This window comes from Vanessa cardui, chromosome 24 (assembly GCF_905220365.1).
Source record: "Vanessa cardui chromosome 24, ilVanCard2.1, whole genome shotgun sequence".
Classification (NCBI taxonomy): domain Eukaryota; kingdom Metazoa; phylum Arthropoda; class Insecta; order Lepidoptera; family Nymphalidae; genus Vanessa; species Vanessa cardui.
In genome coordinates, this window is record NC_061146.1 from 8043984 (window position 1) to 8067006 (window position 23023).

General features: G+C 36.1%; 1 protein-coding gene across 8 annotated transcripts; it reads right to left on the bottom strand.

Annotated features, from left to right (window-relative positions):
* Positions 1-268: 268 nt before the first annotated feature.
* LOC124540132 lies at positions 269-22293 on the bottom strand. 8 transcript variants are annotated; one of them, XM_047117575.1, is made up of 16 exons: positions 21780-22293; positions 18831-19070; positions 18303-18410; positions 17510-17617; positions 16286-16557; positions 15891-15988; positions 15641-15788; positions 15108-15262; positions 8901-9081; positions 8382-8498; positions 7566-7711; positions 5604-5757; positions 4713-5033; positions 4126-4221; positions 3417-3677; positions 269-2958 (listed from the first exon to the last, which is right to left on the bottom strand). In XM_047117575.1, the coding sequence occupies exons 1-16, from the start codon at positions 21937-21939 to the stop codon at positions 2833-2835; spliced, it is 2691 nt and encodes an 896-aa protein (XP_046973531.1). In that variant the 5' UTR covers positions 21940-22293; the 3' UTR covers positions 269-2832. The 8 variants fall into 8 exon arrangements, with proteins under 8 accessions (XP_046973531.1, XP_046973528.1, XP_046973529.1 ...); XM_047117572.1 differs by having other exon boundaries at positions 17396-17617; XM_047117573.1 differs by having other exon boundaries at positions 3459-3677; positions 17387-17617.
* Positions 22294-23023: the final 730 nt, after the last annotated feature.

The following is a 23023-nucleotide window of genomic DNA, read 5'->3' on the forward strand; positions in this document are numbered from 1 at the left end:
TACACTGGTACACCTTTACACCAGAACCGTTCCTTTAAAGACGAACCAGCAAGTTATTAAATTTCAAATTAATGTGGCCAGTAATTTTTTATATTTGGATTATCAATGAATATATTTTCATTTACATAATGCATTTATTTAACATGTAAAATTTGTTAGTCGTGCGTTAACAAAATGATTGTATTAATAAGTGTTTTCTACAATTATACATATCCAACCTTTTCATACAAAACATAGCTTATGTTGATAAGGGTAAATAAAACAATGGTTACAGGGCAACGATTTATTGAGTCGCCTTTACTTCCTAGTATTTATATTTAAACTATTAAACGGAGCCGGTAGCGGCGGGCGCCGATACAAATTATACATATTTACAAGGGCGCCTACCAAACTTACCCCAACTAAAAACTACAATAAAAATACAAATCATCTTTCGAAAGGAGATTATGTACCATAGACAACTGTCTAAGCTACGAAGCTAGGCTTTCGTAACGATAACGGTATCAAATCGAATAATAATTTAAAAATATAAACGCCTTCATGTTATTCAACCTTAATATCTTGTAATTATATTTATTAAATAATTGTCACAGCTATCTTCTGCTATTTATTGGTGTTACATATTGCTTAATCATTTGTTTCTATAAAAACTACCGAATATGAAAATTTATATTTTTTCATAAAAGCTATTATATCTAAAACTATATTTTGTTTTATGTTGATTACACTCTCGTCGGTAAACGTATTCTTCTACAAATATATTTATTCGTACCCATTTAATTTTTCAGTTAATTTGGATTTAATTAACACGATTTCTCTATAGAGTGTAATCGTAAAAATATTTGATACACAGAGTTTAGGTACGAGCGTTTTAATGAATGTTTTTATTTCGAAATTTCACTATCATCTTAGCTAATTTATTTGAGATTGAAACTTGCTACATTAAAAAGAAATCACATTTTCATAACATCCAGTTTAATAGTCAAATCCCTAATGTCAAATAATAAAAAAAAAAAACGTCCCAAAGCATATTAGTCATGGAACAGAAGAAATAATTTTAAAATAATCATTATTTAAAAGTAATTTTAACGTAAATGAGAAATATATCACTTTCATAATTGATACTTTTAAACATAAATAAGTTATCACAAAAACATTGCAGCGCGAATATTTATGATTAATTTAATAGTTACGAGACAAAGAACATTTTTTACTGTTATCTATTCGAAAGACTCTTGTAAAAAATTCTCAAAATGTATTTATTATTCAATATTATTGAATATCTAATTTATGTGAATGCTTTTATTGTGAATTTCTAAGCTATAATATAAATATGAATAACATGTATATTAAGGCGTATTTCAGATTTACCATTTTAACAAAACCATATATAGATCTATTCAGTCACACAGGCGCGCCCTCTACATTAAATCATTATCTGTGTGCATTAGTATGAGTGAGTGACGCTCGTGTTTACACGATGTCTTAGTGTGCGTGAGATGACTAAAAGGCATCAAAAAATGCAAATTAGATCATTTTATTAGCGCACGCCATAATAAATTAATGTGAAGGTGTACGCCGTCGCGAGTAAACAGATCGACACTATTTTATGTAATCATAATTTAAATGACTGTAAATGTATATGTGACATCATGTAACTATCAAAATGGCGGAAAACTTTTTTTATTATCAGAAAAGACTCAAAGTAACTTTTAATCGAAACAGGAAAAAAAGGTTATTTTGACTAAAAAAAATTATAGAATTTCAAATTTATTTAAAAAAATGACATTTTTGACGGTTTTCTAAAGACAATTTTCCCGCCATTTCGATGACAATGATGACTTTTTTTTAAAAACAAAATTTATACCTCTTGTATCTATGGTAAGGGTCAAAAACTACAGGCTGATCGATATAATATTTACAACCTTATACATTAAAACTAAGAAGTTAATCAATTAACTTTATATAGTTATTTCATTGCGTCATATAATAATATGAAATGGATGAATTTGAATAAAAATATATCTCTCGCTACGACTTAAGACTATAAGAACACCCACGGGTTTTTTTTAAACTATTGTTATATTGTTTTTTTTTTAATAAGGCTATATTATATAATATGTTAGAGGCTAAAAATACAGAAGGTATTTTAGGTATAGTACATGTTGTATGTCAAAGGTTATTTAATAAAATAAACAGTTATATTAATAGATAAAATTAAATGTCAGATTATTATATTGTTCCTTTTAAACGATGTTCGGATATATTTATTTAAATTTGACAAGCATTTTGTTATCTTTATTTGATTCAAAATAATTTTAAATTAATACATACAAACATACATTTTTATTTAAACGATAGCTTTGAAAAAACTTACTTATTGTACTCATTTTTTATAATCTGTAACTTTGACACAAAGTTTTATCTCTTTTTTTATAAAATTTCAAATTTCGATTATACATATAATCTTGTTTCCTCATCTCACTTCAAGTATTGCAAATTATTAAATTATCAGCCCACTGCCAAATCTATTAATATATAATAATTGTAACTGCGTATCAACTTTGATATATACTTGACTGTATAATTTCCAATAACTCGGGATAATAACTGCATGTTGTAAGCACTGAAGTTAACCCGTCTCGGGGGTATTTTTAACTCAATAAAATCGTAGTCCTTTTAGTTACACCGACCCCTGCCCGGGACACGAATGACATTTTATTTATATATATAGTCTATGACTGACCCCACTATTGTACATGTTTGTCAGTCACATATGCCTCCGTGTGCGTTCAGGGGCCCTGCACCGACATAGGGTCGCGGGTGTGCGCGCTACTGGAAGTCTGCGAGGGATTGCCGCCAGGTTGCGTGGAAGGGGATGCGCAGCAATTTTAGTTTCGTGTTCGGAAGTTGAGCTGACAGAAGCCGTTGTAGAGTCGGGATCGGGAGTATTTCCACCTGGAAAATATTACATATATCCTAAACACTACTTTGAAGAAATTTCATATCAAAATGCTTTTTTGCTCTCTCGTGTGTTAAACTCGTAGTGACGCAGTCAAGGTGCGGTGATCGTTGAACAACCAATGGACTTGTTCGCGTCTATGGCCAGCCACGATCAGGTAGTCAAGTCAAGCAGGAAAAGTAGGGTAGTTAGTACCTGAGGCAAGCAACCCGACAAGCGAGTGTTGTGTACCTGTAACTAGCCATCAACTGTGCTATAGTCGTCGAGTATAGGGCGGAGTGCCCTTGCGGCAGACCAGACGGGCGACAAGTGGGAGCGCTTAGTACCTGTAGCGAGCCGACCACGGACGTGGTGGTCGGTTACAAGTGGCGGTCGTTGTGTACCTGTGGCGAGCCGACCACGGTGGTGGTCGGTTACAAGTGGCGGTCGGTTACAAGTGGCGGTCGTTGTGTACCTGCGGCGTGCCGACGGCCGACGGAGGGCGAGCGGTGTGTACCTGCGGGGGGCCGGCCACGGTGCGTTGTTCGTCGGGCAGGCGACAGCCGGGTACGGGCTTCAGTACGGGAATGCACTCGCCGACGTCGCGCCGCTTGCCCTCGCCTTCGCCCGCCTCGCACTGGTCTATGAATAGCTCGGTAACGCGAAGCAACTCGATAGTCACGCCCCACATCAGATGCGTCAACGTATCCTTCAGTCGAAGTACACCGCTTAATACCTGCGAGGAAATTGAAAATATTTATATATAAATAAATAAGCTATTATTATTGAGCCGAGATGGCTCCGTGATTAGAACCCTTGCATCCTAACCGATCATTTCGGGTTCAAACCCAAGCAAGCACCACTATATTGACGATTCAAAAGTGCTTGTTAAAGCCCACTTGAATAAAGTATATTTTGATTTTGATTTTTGATAATTCAACTCGTGCTCGGCAGTGAAGGAAAACATCGTGAGGAAACCTGCATGTGTCTAATTTAATTGAAATTCTGCCACATGTGCATTCCACTAACCCGCATTGGAACAGTGTGGTGGAATATGTTCCAAGCTCTCTCCTTAACGGGAAAGGAGGCCATTAGCCCAGCAGTGGGAAATTTATAGGCTGTTACTTTACTACTACTTTTACTAAGCTATTATTATTTTAGAATAATTAGTAAATAAACCTCACCTGTTTGTTGGTAGTCGCAGATTGCGACACATACGTCGGTATAATGAGCAGTCTCTGAATGTTTTTACATTCCGCGAGAGCATCATCGAATCCAACCTGTAGACAAAAATATATACAGTTAAGAAATTATATCATTTTAGCGAAATATGAAACTATAACGCTTTATCTATAAATATTATTTGGAGAATGCTTAGTCGAACAATGCTCGAATATCAAATCATTTAAACAGAAAGATAGATATAAGTATATGGTGAGCTGAGATGGCCCAGTGGTTAGAACGCGTACATCATAACCGATGATTACGGGTTCAAACCCAGGCAAGCACAGCTATATATGTGCTTAATTTGTGTTTATAATTCATCTCGTGCTCGGCGGTGAAGGAAAACATCGTGAGGAAACCTGCATGTGTCTAATTTCATCGAAATTCTGCCACATGTGCATTCCACCAACCCGCATTGGAACATCGCGGTGGAATATGTTCCAAACCCTCTCCTTAATGGAAGAGGAGGCCTTATCTTAGCAGTGGGAAATTTACAGGCTGTTACTTTTCTTTACTTTAAGTATATGGTACTTAGGTATATGCTGACCTTAACGTCAAAATTAACAAGTTCCAGTCTGGTCAACTTTGGCAACGCTGAAAGCGCTCTCAGAAGCGCCGGTGCGGCACAGTGCGACACCCCTCGCTCTAGCCGCAACCTCCGCAGCTTAACCAGCTTGCCGAGAGCCGTCGCGAACGATCCACCGAAGGAACACTCGCCCAGCTCGAGTGACTCTAGCTGTTCAAGCTGTCCGACTACTTCGCACGCGCACCAACCGAGCTCTTTGATCGATGTCAGCGATAAATGTTGCAGACGTGATAGTGAAGACAGGGAATGTAGGTCGCGGGTTAGGGACAGTCCAGTTAGGCTCTGTAACAAAAATAAATTATTTTAATTTCATAGTCAACTTTAAAGCTTATTCTATAACGCACCATAAATACTCTCAGTTAGGTCATAATATATTTATTCATGGCCCATACAAACACTATTGAATTTAATTGTAAAGCAATCACTGTCGCCAAAAGTTAATTCTACAGAAAAATAACCGAAAAAAAAAACAATAGTTACTCTTAGTTTTTTTTATGCTATTGGATAGTAAGTGGTCAACACCGCCCATAGACAAATAGTTACTCTTAGTTTTTTTATGCTATTGGATAGTAAGTGGTCAACACCGCCCATAGACAATTGTGTTATAAGAAACATTAACCATTCCTTTCATCTTTAATTCACCACCAACCTTGGGAGCTAACATGTTATGTCCCTTATGCCTGTAGTTAACACTGGCTTACTCACACTTCAAACTGGAACACAACAATACACTTGGTACTATTGTTTGGCGGTAGATAATCTGATGAGTGGGTGGTAACTATTATTTGCATAGAGACATTAATGAGCGACCGGTGTCACAGAACATGTAACGTGCAGGTGGGGCCGTCCGACCTTGAGGCGCAATAGCTCGAGGCGCGGCAGGCGCGCGAGCGGCGCGGGGTCGAGGCGCGCGTCGCGGATGGCGGGCGCGGCCAGCGCGCGCAGGCCGGGCAGGCGCTCGCACGCCGCCTCCACCGCGCGCGCCGGGCAGCGGCACAGCTCCAGTCTGAAACGACACAACAACCCTTATACTACACTCGTTACACTACACACATTCTATAAACAGTTAAATAAACGGCTAGTCTACCCGTGACCACGAACGCTGTGTAGTGCTCGAAACGTCGGGATGCCAAAAATAATTAATATACGCGATTCAAATCAGGAAACTTTATCACTATGGAATTAGAGAATGTGCGCTTGACCTTCTGACATCTTATCTTAACAATAGAATTCAGAGGGTTGACGTTAAAGGAAATAGGTCTTCTGGGGTCTCAGTTGGTATGGGGGTCCCTCAGGGATCAATTCTTGGACCTTTTCTTTTTCTCACATATATAAATGACTTGCCCTTTCTTGTTGGGAACAAACATGATATAGTATTGTTTGCTGATGATACCTCCTTAGTTTTTAAAATTAATAGAAAACAGGTACAGTACGACGACGTAAACAATGCTATAGCTGATATAGTACATTGGTTTAGCGTAAACAATCTTAGGCTTAATAATAATAAAACAAAAATTGTGAAATTTAGTACACCAAATGTACATAATGTAAAAGCCGATGTACTCATTAACGGGGAATCTATGGATCCAATTGATTCTGCTGAGTTTCTTGGCCTTACTGTTGATGCCAAGTTGCAATGGGGCCCCCATATTAACGGATTGGCGAGTAGACTGAGTTCTGCGGCATTCGCGGTCAAAAAGATTAGATTATGTACCGATGTTGATACGGCTCGCTTAGTATATTTCAGTTACTTTCACAGCATAATGTCATACGGTATTATGCTGTGGGGCAACGCAGCCGCTATCCATACTATATTTGTGCTACAGAAGAGGGCTATTCGCGCAATCTATAACCTAGGAGCTAAAGAATCGTTAAGGAATAAATTTAGAGAAATCAAGATATTGACTGTTGCTTCTCAATATATATTCTGCAATGTTATGTATGTACGAAAAAATATTAATAATTTCATGAGAAAATGTGATACTCATAGCATTGGTACAAGGAACAAACACAAACTTGTTACTCCTGTTACTCGACTACATAGAGTCAGTAACTCCTTTGTGGGGCAATGTATACGGTTTTACAACAGGATCCCAGAAAGCGTTCAAAATGCCTCTGTTGCCAAATTTAAGAAAATTATTTAATGGAACGCTTGTGTGCAAAAGGTTACTATACAATTAATGAGTTTATGATCGATAGCACACCTTGGGAATGAAACGATCGCCTCCTGGCTATTTCATCTCATATTAAATTGTTTAAATAATATATGAGACAACTAAAAAAAAAAAAAAACCCGCTGAGTTTCTTTCGCCGGTTCATCTCAGGTCAGGGTATTTTCTTTTCCGAACCGGTGGTAGTGTTTCAATTGACCATCAATAAGAAAGTGTAATGCTTCTATATTGAATAAAGTTATTTGAGTTTGAGTTGAGTTTGAAATCCGGTATAACTAGTTTTATTTAAATGTGTAATAATCGCGAAAATTTAAGACAACACTATTCTATAAACAGGTTGACAAACAACAACAACAGACTGTAAACTCCCCACTGCTGGGCTAAGGCCTTCGAGGAGGTTTGGTGAATTACACATGTGGCAGAATTTCTATGAAATTAGATACATGCAGGTTTCCTCACAACGTATTTCTTCACTACCGATTAAGATGCACGCGTTCTTTCCACTGGGCCATCTCTGCTATTTTATTATATTTACCAGTTCACTATCAATGATGCATTGATAACATAATAGTAACTTAATTTAATACAATGAAGTTCCAGTCACTAAGGCGTTACTAGTGTAGGGTATGAAGTTTTAATATACCTCTCTAGTGTATCCACGGAGCCGATGTGCTCAGCGAAGTGATCCCAGAAGACGGTGTCGTTGGGCGGCAGCAACATCTTACGCAGATCCAACCATCTCGTGCCGTGGCTCTTTAACGCTGCGCATAAACCCGCCCAGTCGCTAACCTGCATAAAAGTGAAAAATCATATTAAAATTAAAAACATTTACAGCCTTGTGTGAATCCTACTATAGTCTGTTCGTATTCATTTTTTTAAATATCAGTTAATAATAATAAAAAATTAAATAAATGAACAATTTAAACAAACAAATTATTTGTGAACAACTTATATCACTCGATCCTAAGGTTCCTGTTTAATAGTAAAACCAATAGCTGCCACTGAAAGTCATGTTTAATCATTTTTCTTTTCGAACTGTGTACTGTTGTTGGTCCTATTGGCCTCTAAAGCGTCACCGGGATGTTTAATCAACAAAATTCTTAAAACTATATACGATCGTTTGCGAATCTTGCCATCGCGATGTAGAAATTTACATATTTTGACATAAAGTCATCTAGTAGCTATAGCTATAGTTACATTCATTATTACTTGTACAGCTTGAATAAATTAAATATAAATATATAAATTAACAAAATTTAAATTATAAAAATATCAGTTAATAATTAATTAAGTGTGAACTTGGCTTTGTAATTTGAAAAGATTTGATTGATCAAAGGGGGCGGAGTCAGGCCGGTAAACAATGACAACTGCATTCTTAACGCGAACAGACTATAGATATGTTTATATACGCAAACCATCGAAGTAAGCTTTTAAGCATCATCAGACAGTAATAACTTACGTGTGAGTTTTTCATCCGCACGTGCCTCCAGAGCGCCGGCGCGGACGCCAGCTGGCGCCACAGCCGACACACTCGTGCGCAGCGGGCCACGTCTCGCATACCGAGATATTGAAATATCTAAAATAACATGACTTAATCAATACGCACATACTATATTAGCTTTAAGTTTAACAATTATAATATTAACTAGCGCTCCGTTCCGGCTTCACACAGGTGGACGAAAATTTTTTTTTTTTATGATTTTACCTTTTATTTCGCTTTTTTTCGATATATTTAACAATTGTCGTTCTATTTCAACTCATTTGCACAAAAACCTTAATAAATTATATATCAAAATCTTCCTTATCGCACCCCAATGTCTATTAGTGAAAATCGCATGAAAATCCGTTCAGTAGTTTTGGAGTTTATCGCGAACATACATACAGACAGACAAACGCGACTGGGGGACTTTGTTTAATAGTATATAGTGATTCAGCTCATAAGGAAGGTCAGGCTCAAGTAGGAAGATTGGTATCGCACCTGCACGGCCACGTTGTAGTCGGCTGCGCGCGCGCGAGTATGGAAGGCTGTGAAGTGGTCGGCGTCGTCGGCGCGCGGGCGGCCTCGGCGGCGCGGCGACTGCGCAGGCGCGGCGGGCGCGGCGGGCGGCGACGCGGCGCCGTTGGCCAGCGTGCGCGCGCGCAGCCCCTTGCCCGCCTCGCTGCAAGCACATACACATATAGTACGACACAAATTAGATGTAGCATCGGATAATGCAACGGAATGAAATTAAAACCGATTACTGCCGATTCACACGACCAATAGAAATAGCTCCCTATCGCGCCATTCGACGCTATTCGTCGCTATAGATTTACGCGTCAGAGAAACAAGTGCATGTAAATCGACGCGTCAAATTAACGAATATATTAGGTCATATAATATTTCAAGTTATTACGTTTGTGCAAAGATCATATTCGCCTGAGAAATAAATATTGATAATTTGGGAGAGCGTACTCAATTCGGATGTGATCGGTTTTACGAATTTTGCCGATGCGACATCTAAGTTGTGTCGTACTATACATTACAGATACTGACAATACGTTCTGTATCCGCAAAACACACTTCTGTATCGCATGCTAAAACATGCCCATTAATAATCGTTTAGACATACTTTTGAGTGGTTCACGCACAAGGCTTCCAACGCTAATATTGATTTACGAAACTTACCGACAATTTCCTTTGGGTTTAATGAGTGATAAATTAAAACGACAATAAATTTTCAACATTTCTCATTCGTAGCATATCATCGACGCGGCGTTTACACGGCGACACGTAGCATAGACAAAATAATACAACTTAAAATTAACGCTGTCCTTACATATACTAAACTAAACATTAAGGTTATGAGAATATCACAATTTGACAATCGTTTTTTTTTTGTACATTTAAAAATGGAATTTCGTAGCAATTACTCAATTTAAATACACGTGATTGACATTCAAATACTTAATACGAGGATTATTTTATGAAGAATCTTTGAAGAATTCATTAAAACATATTTCATAATTTTATAAACACATCAAAATATAACACATTTCAACGGCAGGAGGAATGAAAAACAAACTTAATATTGACATATTCTACGTAATTAGCGAATAGAGATCTGCTATAATGCACTACAAACAGTTCTTGATTACAAAATACCATAAATTATTTTAAATATAAATTCATGGTTAATATTTACCTAACAACTCCTACCATTGTAATAAACTAAGTTGTAATTATGTTACTATTGGTTATAAAAATAACATCACTTAATATTTTTTGTATGACAAAGGTATTCAAAAATCAAATATGTGGTGCTATTATTATTATTAAATATTGAATTGTTGTGTAAAATTTAATATTAAACTATTCTATGCATAATACATTGTAATATAGACTTCATTGCAACTAATATAACTTGGAGTTCCTGACACAGTCTTCCTTTTCATAAAGCTAAATAAATATAGATTAAAAATATAATCATTGTAGTTATTATGTACACAGTATCATTTGTTCCCAGCACATTTTTTCTGTTGACGGTCATCTGTGAAGGAAAATATTATATGAATTTTAATCTAATGCTCCACTGCTCTGGTAACATTATTTTATTTTAATGATATATTTAGAAGCTATTCCATCACACCACACTAATGTACACACTATATAATGAGACAATTTTTATCGGCAACATACAAATTATTACTAATGACGTTTTCTTATTGCGTTTATAGCAATTAAATTGAGTTGATATAATAACAAATTAGCACAATTTATAACCAACAATCTGGGGTATAATCATTATTAATAATATTGTTTCCAGACCACATTTTATAGTGGATAACTGTAAATCAATTTGACAAAACTCATTTAAATAAAACTAGTTATAACGGATTTGAATCGCGTATATTAATTATTTTTGGCATCCCGACATTTCGAGCACTTTACAGCGTTCGTGGTCACGGGTAGTTAATATACGCGATTCAAATCCGTTATAACTATACTTTGTTCGCGTTAAGAATGCAGTGAGTTGTCATTGTTTACCGGCTTTATTCCGCCCCCTGACCAATCAAATCTTTTTTAACAGCAGGGTGAAGGTGTATGCATATTTGTGTTAAAATTCCAACAAATTATATTTGTTTTAAAGACTAAGTATAATGAATTAAAAAAATACACATTAAAATAAAAAATCGAATCGGGGTGTTTAATCAACAAAATTCTTAACACTATATACAATCGTTTGCGAATTTTCCATCGCGATGTAGAAATTTACATATTTTGACATAACGTCATCTAGTAGCTATAGGTTACATTAATTATTACGTGTACAGCTTGAATAAATTAAATATAAATATATAAATAAACAAAATTTAAATTATGAAATAAAAATATCAGTTAATAATTAATTAAATGTGAACTTGACTTTGTAATTTGAAAAGATTTGATTGGTCAAAGGGGGCGGAGTCAGGCCGGTAAACAATGACAACTCACTGCATTCTTAACGCGAACAGACTATAGTTTTATTTAAATGTGTAATAATCGCGAAAATTTAAGACAACATTATTTGACAAAACTCTTTAACGATTTCTTGAGTCAGATGCCTACCGGCGGTATAGGGCTCCAAGCAATGGATAGGTGAGCAGGGTCAGTGCGGGGCTGCGCGCGCCACGACGATGAAGCGTCGGCCGTTGAGGAGGGCCAGCGACTGCGGCAGCGCGGGCCGGGGCGGAGCGCCCTTGGCCACGGCCCACACGCGCTCGCCGTCCGGCCCGCCGCCCGCCACCTGCGACACAACGTAACACTTGTATGTGCTTTTAAATAAAACTAGTTATACCGGATTTGAATCGCGTATATTAATTATTTTTGGCATCCTGACGTTTCGAGCACTTTACAGCGTATGTCCGGTATAACTAGTTTTATTTAAATGTGTTATAATCGCGAAAATTTAAGACAACACTTGTATGTGCTCCCGTGTCATACGTAAGTAACAACAATTTATGTTTCGTTATTTGTTTAAAAGTCGAGTCGACATGGCCCAGTGGTTAGAACGCGTGCATCTTAACCGATGATTACGGATTCAAACCCAGGCAAGCACCACTGATTCATGTGCTTAATTTGTCTTTATAATTCATCTCGTAGTCAGCATTGAAGGAAAACATCGTGAGGAAACCTGCATGTGACAAATTTCATAGAAATTCTGCCACACGTGTATTCCACCAACCCGCATTGGAACAGAGTGGTGGAATATGTTCCAAACCTTCTCCTCAAAGGGAGAGGAGGCCTTTAGCCCGGCAGTGAGAATTTACAGGCTGTTGTTGTTGTTGTAGTTATTTGTTTAAAAACAAACAATATAACTTTATGTATGAATCTGATTGAGATTGACAGACATTGACTTTGATCCCCAAATGAGTTAGGATAATTAGTTGAGGTTATTTATACTATCCACTGTTGTAAATCGCCTCTAGGTGGCGCATCAATTTCTATACCATTTAAGGATCTCATGAAAATGGTACGATATGGATAATATATTAACACGATTTGTATCAAATAATATAATAAATAACAAGAGTTGCATTGGTTAATGGACATTAGCATCATGCCGTGATGCTAATCCGTAATACCGTCGTCGTGAATGTAACGGTGAGTTTAATCATCATAATCATTGGATGGATAGTTAAGGTATGAAACATTAATGTACTTCAGGAATTTTAATATAAGTTTGGATAGTGGAAAATACTTTACCTTCATCCTCAAGAGGACTCTTTTATCATTCTTTGGCACTTTCGTCGGGACAGGCACCGGCAGTCGCCTGGCACCAGTGTTTGACATGTTTGGTGGTGCGGTGGTCAATTGGGGATGAGTCGCACTCGTGGTGACGCCTGTTTTACTATGGGCGACTGGAGATTCCAATGGTGGTGATGTTGATTTCCGACAGTTCTAAAAGTAATTATACGATTAATTATTGTGACAAAATAAAAAAAAAATCAATATTCCTACAAAAAATGTTTGCAATGTAAATTAAATCCTATTTACATTATACTCTCAAATGTATATATTGCATTTATAATAGTAGCATGTAGTTGTCTACCATATTGAGACTTACCCAACTATACTTTAATTACATAATATAATCTTGTAATTATCGTTCAAACTTAGCTGTTACATAGAAATGAATACAGTTAAAGAATACTGTTTAACAAAAAACTAGTAGTCGCCCGCGGCTTCGCTCGTGTTTTAGAGTGTTGGTTGTCATGTGTCAGGCAAAAAAGTAGCCTATGACTTTTCTTGGAGTTCAAGTTTGCTTCATACAACATTTCATCAAATTCGGTTCAGCGGTTTGTGTGTGAAATAGCGACAGACAGACAGAGTTAGTTTCACACTTACAATATTGATATTATAGATGTTAGGTGGTACAGACCTTGCAGAGGAAGCGTTCGGGCGTGGCGTGCGCGAATCCCACGCAAGCGGGGTGGTAGAGGCAGAGGCACGCCGCGCACGCCAGCGACGGCACCGCGCCGCGACCGCACGACATCGAACACGGCTGCTGTACCTGCCGCGGCACCTGCAACACACATACACATACACATATAGTACGACACAAATTAGATGTAGCATCGGATAATGCAATGGAATGAAAATAAAACCGATTACTGCCGGTTTACACAACCAATAGAAATAGCTCCCTATCGCGCCATTCGACGCTATTCGTCGCTATGGATTCACGCGTCAGAGAAAGCAAGTGCATGTAAATCGACGCGTCAAATTGACGAATATATTAAGTCATATGATGTTATAAGTTATTACGTTTGTGTAAAGATCATATTCGCATCAAAAATAAATATTGATAATTTGGTATAGCGTACTCAATTCGGATGTGATCGATTTTACGAATTTTGCCGATGCGACATCTAAGTTGTGTCGTACTATACATATATATGAACGACACACGTCAGACTATTTATACAAGGGAACGATAGGTATCATTTGAGAATAAACAAATAACAATGACAAAGTTTAGACGACCTCCATGGTCGAGTGGTGTGTACACCGGTTTTCATGGGTACGCCACTCTGAGGTCCCGGGTTCGATTCCTGGCCGAGTCGATGTAGATTACCATTAGTTTTCTATCTTGTCTTGGGTCTGGGCGTTAGTGGTACCGTCGTTACTTCTGATTTCCATAACACAAGTGCTTCAGCTACTTACGTTGGGATCAGAGTAACGTATGTGATGATGACTCATTTAATTTAAAAAAAAATTAAAAGTACAATAAAAAAATATATGTCAACTAATTCAGTAAATATAATATTATTTGAAACCATATCTCAAAGAAAGTGACAATGAGAATGAGAAAGCTAGGAAACCTGGACATAACACTTTTCCTAAGACGATTTTAGTGTTCATTTTATAGTAAAACTCCATAAAGGATATGCGTTCCAAAAACACACTAATTTGAATGTTTTAATTAAGCAAGATTTTTTAATTCCGACTTCAAACCAAAAAACCAAAAAAAAAATTACCTGATGGTGATGGACCGCGGTAGGTTCTCTTTCCGGCGCTTGCGCAACGGGGCTGTGTGGGATGTGCGCAGGATGCGCAGTGTGTGCGGAATGTGTGGGGTGCGCGGCGTGGGTAGTATGCGCGGGGGGCGCTGGTTGCACAGGTTGCACAGGTTGCACAGGTTGCACAGGTTGCGCGGGTCGCGGCTGCGGCTGGAGCGGCAGCGGGCCCCTGCCGTACCACAGTGTTACCTGCGCCGCCAGCGCTCAGTACCCGCATGCGAGGGTTAATTGCCAAACGTTTGTCAATTAACCCGTCGTTTGCGATATATATATTGTATGATTTTCAATTTAAAACTTTTAAAATTGTATAATTACCTGACGAACGTTTACACTACGAATACCGAATAAATATTTTGTGCTGTACCTAATTAAATACGATGAAAACATTGAAAAATGTTCCATTTTATTGAAATATTCAAAAATTAAAAAAAAAAAACAATACATTTTAAATTTATATAAACCGTGAACCACTCAAATATACGTCTATAATATATTTTATATAAAAAATGGCAACATTTACTTAAAACAACCGTTTAAGAGCCTCATAAAAAAACTAATACATTTAGTATCAGAACGGTAGCCATTAAAAAATGTATTAATTTCACAATTATTACTAGAAACTTGAATCATGCGATTCAAATCATACCTGGGTTTCTTCCAGGCTGCGGTGTTGTTGTTGTCTGCTGGTGCCGGCATAGGCTGTGGCGACTGCGCTGGCGGCTGTTGGGGTGCCGGAGCCTTCTTAGCTTGCTTCGGGGTAGTGGTACCATTGCTACTTAGCCGGGAACCCATTGATTTAACCTATATAAAAAAAAACGTAACATAATATTGACTGTTGACAATAAAACTACTGAACCTATTTTGATGAAACTTTATATAAATAAAGCGTAAACTCCAACGCTTCATAGGCTAAACTTTTTATGTCTAATACTTGGCAATCAGTTGGTAGTCGGCTAGTACGAGGGTGACAAGTACTAGACTAATTATTTTACAGCATTATTAAAATGTAATGTCTCACAAAATTTATTGACATGTTTAAATGGTAGCCAGTGACGTAATGGTTCCATTCAAATTTGTAAGATTCATTCATTTTGTAAAGAATTGATAAATTTGTAAATTACATTGAATATAATTAAAATTGCCTTGAATTATATTTCAATAACTAAAAAAAATTTGTACCTTAAGTTTAGCAGGTGGTGACTTATGCGTTGCGGGTTCAGGGCTGGCACCTTTAGGGGGTTTGGGTTTAGGCGTCCTCTTCCCGTCCAACACTGGTGGGGGGGCGGCCGGTACTGGGGACTCCACACGTCTGATGACTTTTGCATCACTGTAAATTGACATTTCGGTTTTAATTACATGTGTCACTTGACAAAATTATTATCATGAATATTTTACTATTTCTTGTGTTTGTAGAGAAACATTTACTAACCGTATAATCTCTTTTTCGGGATCATCAATTCCCAACGGTTCTTTGAAGAAGGAGAAGTTTTCTAATGTGAGACCTGTGCCTGACAAATGCTCGGCCACCTGAAAAATGAGTTTTAATTTAAGCCTTAATATTGAACATTATACAAAACTAAATATATATTATTGATTTTATTATATGTTTTATTTAAGCCATAACGCAAGAAAAACAATTAATAAAAAAAGATTTGTCTCATCAATTGAAAATCTATGCAAAATTTGAAACATGATTGTTGTGTTCAATATTGTCATACATTATTGATTAATATCTGTTTTATTTAATCCACAACGCAAGTAAAACAATTAATAAAAAGGTTTGTCTCAAAAAGGATTGGTGTGTTAAATATGTTCGGGTCGGACCTCCCTAGTGGATCGCAGCTTCTTGCCGAGCGGCGTGTAGTAGTAGATGTCGGCGTTTCGTCGGCTGGAGGCGTCGGCGGAGGCGCCCACCGCGCGGTACACGAGCTCGCGCCGCCAGCCGCGCTCCAGCGGCACGCGCAGCGCCGGCGCCGACATCTCGGCCGTGGCGCGCCGCCCCCCGCGCGACGCCGGCGACAGACAGGCCTCCGCCCCCGCCCCCGCGCCCTCGCCGTCCGAGCGCCACGACTGCGCCGACGACGGCCGCGAGCTGTCTGGGGACGCCGGGGACATCTTACAGTCACACAACACGTCAAATAAACATCACATACATTACTGCGATCCCAATATAAGTAGCCGAAGCTCTCGTGTTATGGAACATCAGAAGTAAGAACAAACACCCAGACTCAAGCGAAAATAGAAAACTAGTGAACTTTTTCTACATCGTCTCGGCCGGGAATCGAACCCGGGACCTTGGACTGGCCTATCCACGAACCACGACCACGGAGGTCGTCACGATTACGACAATATTATAGAATATTGTCGTCAAGCAGCTATATGTATAGACATATAGCTGCTCGTGGGCTGACTATACATTGCATTGATGGCATTGATACACCGAGCATATAAAGATCTAGCACCTTGACATTTTCGATTAAACCCTTTGTTACTGACTCATTGTTCAGTGACTATGGTTTAAAGTACGACAGAGCCGAGATTATCCAGACTAATCACTCTGAGAGATTATCCAGATATAACCGGTTAATATAACTCAATGAAAAATCTCTTAATAAGATTACAATTGTAGTAGCGCAAGCAGTACAACCAAGTGTGGATAACTGCTTCCCGTTGGTAATAATAATAGACAATATAAAATAAATAAATAATATAAAATTAACATTGAAGTAGGTACATACATATTATTATTTTATATTTAATTAATAATTTTGATGTCTCTTGTAACTTAATCATATTTACTTTTTTTTTCTTTTGTATCTCAATTATTCATGCATGCTGTTGTAACTTCTGTTGGTTGTCCCTAAATAAATAAATAATAAATAAATAAACAATCGGCGAGTGATAACTAAATACATGAGGAGGTACCATTCTCACCAGTACCCCGGCGCTGTCGCTTCGCAGCCACAGTCTCCCCGTTTTCATCTGAGAAGCTCCTCACGAACGCAGTCACCTCAGCCTCGAGATTTTCAGACCACTTGGTACACCCACCTGTGTCTTGGCGAGCTCGTTTACTGGCTCTGATCGCCGGTGTAGCCATCACGCTACGGACTGGTTTGTATGTCTTGATAGCGGCTGACACCTCAGCTTCCAAGCGTTCTGTAATAAAAAACAATTTCTTTTAATATTTATTTTTGTCATAAACCATTTAACAACAATAAGGAGTACAAAATTTAACCCAAATATTCACATAAGATAAGAAACATTCTCAATATCACCTTCAAAACCCAACAATTTTTAAAATAAGCAGTCCATATGATACACAGAATATAAATATAAAAATTTTAACACCAATAGACAAACTACAGGCAGTTCAAATAAAACATATGTATCAAAGGAGTTTTTACTGAATAATTAAGAACCCATGTTGATTTTTAATCAAGTTTATATGATAAAAGACTAGCTAACCAGCATTGGTGTATAGCAGTATGGCATCACAACATGACAAGGAGATATTATGGGGTATATGTGCGTGCAAACACTCAATGCTATAATTGAATGGGACAGACTATCAAAAACCAGGGGTAACACACAACATAAATGACTTGAGTATATAAAAGAAAAACGAAACAACTTAATGGAAACATCTCAGGAGACTATTGTATGTTATTTAGTATATAAAATTAACAATGTATGTAACTTTGGTGTTATATTTTAGTAACATAAGAAATAGAGTATATTGGTGCAAAGGAACATTCCTTACTATATTTCTTTGAAAGTACAGAGTGCTTCCTCCAATTTTAAATTAACTGCAAACACATTTGTTTACCCTAAACTCGCTTACCTAATACTTGACAATATCCAGTCAAACTATTGTGTTCGGTAAGGTCGAAACCTTTGAAACCATCATCACTACATGTGGATGTTCTCCGTTTAACTTTCCTCTCCTCTTCTGATAAGCATGGAATGACAATAATGATTTTTTTATAAAAAAAAAAGTTTAAATTTTAGGTAATATAATATTATATTGCCCCATGCAAATTATTAATAAAGAAAGTGATATGATATAAATATAATTAATACCCCATATCACTCGGGAATAATGTAGTTTATCATAAGCAAAAAAAAGAGATTATCCTCTAAATAAAAATTTAATTATAAAATCAGACACTCTAGTATTGTTTAAATCTCTAAAATCTATTCCTGGTAGTTTGAAAAATCATTAAAAATCCTATCCATTAGGAAATTCAAATTCCAACATCTTTCAGCTATATATAATTAATTTTCTCTTTAAATAACATATATTTAACAGGACAACAAAATTACCTATGATTTTAAAACAATGTCAGAGATACTATAACATCAGACTCACCAATAATGCGACTGTAATCTGCGACACTGCTTTGCTCACAACTGTCGAAACCTTTAAATTCTTCATCCCCACCGTCACTGAACGCTGCGGATGCTCTACGTTTGACGCCTCTCGTCACCTCCTCGTCAGTTTCTTTCTGTTCTTCCGTCATCTCTTCTGTTTCTGACTCTTCTTTAATTGGTAAATCGGTTTCATGTAAATTTTCTTTTAATTCATCTTTTGTTTCCACAGCAGATTCATCTATTAAAAAAAAGTATTAATTAAAATTAAAAAAAGGTATTAATTTTGTAACTTGACTGATGTTTTGATGATTATTTACTGATTACCTACACAATTTCTGAATATACCGAATATTGCCAACCCTGTTTAGTTTAGAGCTTTTTATTTTTTTATTTTTTATTACTTTTTAGCATTTAATGGATTAACAATCCATTAAATGCTAAAAAGTTCCCACATTTGACGAAACGGCTTTTTTTAGGGTATAGTTTGGCGGACGAGCGTATGGGCCACCTGATGGTAAGTGTTCACCATGATCCATAGACAATGAAGCTGTAAGAAATATTAACTATTCCATACATCGTCAATGTGCCACCAACCTTGGGAACTAAGATGTTATGTCCCTTATGCCTGTAGTTACACTGGCTCAATCACCCTTCAAACTGGAACACAACAATACTGAGCACTGTTATTTGGCGGTAGAATAACTGATGAGTGGGAGTTACCTACCCAGACGGGCTTGCACAAAGCCCTACCACGAAGAAAATGTTTACAGCAAGTCATCTTTGTTCATCATCGTCATCTCACAATAGTTACTTTTACTTAAATTAAGTCAATTGAAATACACTAAGATTATATTGTACAATTTTACAGTTAATAATTTTAAATAATTACTTCACAATCAAGATGATCTTTATCAATTACATCATACCTTTACAGATAGCAATGATTATCGATTTAAAAAACAAAAAACAAACCAAGAAAACTTATTCAGTATAACTTATAAAATATAGAATGTTAAAGTTTTTTGGAATTGCGAGATAGATGTTAATTTCAATATCCGTAACACGATATTTTAGTAAGAATAATTTTTAATATAATTTTAGCTGATTCACCCTAAAATACGAACATAAATTTACATTTTACATCACATTATTAACACAAATTATGTAGCGAAAGGATTTTGTGCAATTTTCTGGGTTCACTATTGTCATCTAGTTTGAAGGATAGCCAGTAACAGTAATAAGTACATCTTAGCTCCCTGGCAGTATATGGGAAATATAAGGAATGTTTAATATCTCTTATAGCACTAATGTACGAGTGGTAACCATCGACCATCAGGTGGCACTCCTGCTCACCTGCCTAATTATATCATAAATAAAATGTTTATCATTTCAATTTAATTAGCGAGTTTGTTCTAAGAGGTGCATATATTTCTCATTCTTATTTATCAAACTTCAACATACTATTTTAAACAGGCTATTGTAACAAGCTAATATCTACAGTGATTGATTCCCTTGCTATGTGCTAATTAAGGCACTATAGACTATTCCAAAATTTATGCCCATTATATTTTTTGCTTCGTTAAAATTGTTCCTGATTCGGAAAAAATCTATAATGCATATCCAAATATCAAATACTATTCTTAAAATAAAGTTAAAACCAAACTCAAAGTTGTTGAACTTCTTCTATACTGTATTAATAATTAACTTTAATTAACTTAACAAGGAAGAAAATTTATCAGATAACAAAATTAATTACTCATATTTTAGTAAGAGAATTGTTTAATAGTACTTTTATATGTAATAGTTTTTCACTGATCTCAACAAAATAATGTGAATCATCAATAAATTATTAAATTGAATTTATTTCTTTGACCAATAAGAATATATGCATAACATTAATAGTCATTTATATTAAAAAATCTAAGTAGAAATTATAAGAAGAATTACATAACATACAACTATTTACAAAGAAATAAAATGTGTTGATTTCCTATTAGTAATATGTCCTTTGAATTGAAAAAATTGTAAACAATCCATTATTAAATGACCCAAAACACAAAAACCCTTCGTCTCCTCGCAAAGAAAATTAAAACCCTATTTTCCGCAAATGTACGGATGGTGCACATACTGCTACACTCAATACAAGAAGCTATTGGCATTTTGGATATTTTCCTCCTAAGCCAAATGAAAATATCAATGAAATAACTAAAACATAAGCAAATAAAAATTCAAGATTGCTCGCCCTTTTTATTTCTGTAATCTTCTCTTAAAATTGCCTTGTTCTAGCTTTTTGTCTGTCTCATTCGCATTAAATATATAGTGTTATAATTTGAGAAGTGGCTACGCAGTATAAAGTATCTTCCAAGAAATGTTAGCTTTGGTGTTCATTTAATCCTCTAAAACAATAATTCTAACACACTCGTAGTATGGACTTGACGGACTGTTAACAAATGTAACAATGCTCGGTATTCATTAATTGATATTCAACTTATTATAGAACTTTATATTTTGTCATACATTATTTAATCAGAATACGAATAACATAAAAATGTATTAAATTGTATAACAAATACATAATATTGAGTTCTACCATATGGTAGAAGCTGAAATAGAAATGGCAAATAAATAAATCTGCATCTCATTAAAAGTAATTCTGAAGCCATTACAACATTTGGCTAAAATATATACATTTCAAACTCGCATTTCCAATTAACATGATTTCTTAAGCAACTGTAATTGGTATATTTACAAATAGCAAGACTGAAGAGATATTAATGCTAAGAAACTATTTGGAGTATTAATAGAGTGCAAAATGCCATTATTTACAGCAAAACTTCGACATTCTTACAATAATATAGCTTGAATAAAGTAATAATCTGATAGAAGATGAAGATGTGATGAATGTATGTCAACAAGCAGATAAGAGGTTATGTGAAAGTCAAATTACCTTCAGTAGTTTCCGATGTCGCTTCAGCTTCAGGAGCTGAAGGTTCTGCTTGGAGTTCTGAAGCATCAGCGGTCTCCATGGTCTCCGTTTCCGTCTCACCGCCGTCTAGTTTTTGTTCATCATTTGATGCGTTATCACCCACCGCCATTTCGTCCGACATTGTCAAATCTAAATATAATACCGAGATCCACTGTCAGAGCGTAAATAACCACATAACAATCCGTTACGACACTTCACTTGTTCACCCGACAAATTATCAGATATTGTGCGCGTCACAACGAAGATTTCCCGCTATATTGAAAGAGAAAAAAACTTTTGCTAAATTGATATTAGAGTTCGTTAAACATCTACCTATTTTACATTCCTGCTTCATAAAAACATGTTATTATCTTTAATTATACCAGGAATAAAATATTAATTGGTAAAATTGGAAAATTATATGCAATTTAAGCCCAAATACAGTTTCCAAAGGAAAATGTCGGTCATAAACAACATCCGGTCCGACGACGCCACACTGTTTGTCTACTATTGTCTATTCGTTAGTCCATTCATTTTGTCTATGATTTTTTTTTAAATATATAACATATTTATTTAAACAAAAAAAAACATTAATATTATTGTAAAATATATTGTAAATATTGATTAAAAAACACAGACATGTGTATTGTATTAATGTAGACTCTGCTTTAGGATATCAGTTAATTACTACTTGCTTAACTTGATAAGATTTTTTTGTAGAATTAAGAAATTAATACAAAGTAGTACATTAGCCACAGTCTGTCTCTACTGTGGCTAATTTAGATCTATTATATTAGAATAATAGTACTCACGGATTTTTTTTTCGATCTTAGACTATTCTTAAATTCTTTTCACATGTAATTAATACAATTCAATACAATTTGATAGCATGCAACCTACCCAAACTTTTGTAAAGTTAGGACTGCCCGAGAAGGACCTCCTTCCTATCCTTCTCGTACAGTACTCAGTACTCCTACCCTGGATTATAGTATAACATAGGTACCGCTTGAAACGTGAATGTAAATAAACCTGTGGCTATTATGTAGGTAAAGTTATGGCTATTGCATAGCCTTTAATTAATTCTTTATTTTATATACGTTACATAAGTGTTGCTTTCAATTATGTTTAATTCTATAAAATACAATATGATTTGAAATATCGCAAAATTAACTTATCCAAATTTAGCCATGAATATAAGAATTTTATTTATTTCTTTATTTACTAAA

What these genes read in the sequence shown, in the direction of transcription:
- LOC124540132 (XM_047117571.1), bottom strand. Translation starts at nt 21,939, where the DNA reads ATGTCGGACGAAATGGCGGTGGGTGATAACGCATCAAATGATGAACAA. An exon ending in GCAGCCTGGAAGAAACCCAG is followed by an intron (nt 9,082 to 15,107) that starts GTATGATTTGAA and finishes ATGTGCTTGCAG; the next exon opens with CGAGGCGGGCAAGGGGCTGC. An exon ending in CGGCCGTCGGCACGCCGCAG is followed by an intron (nt 2,959 to 3,416) that starts GTACACAACGAC and finishes AATATTTTCCAG; the next exon opens with GTGGAAATACTCCCGATCCC.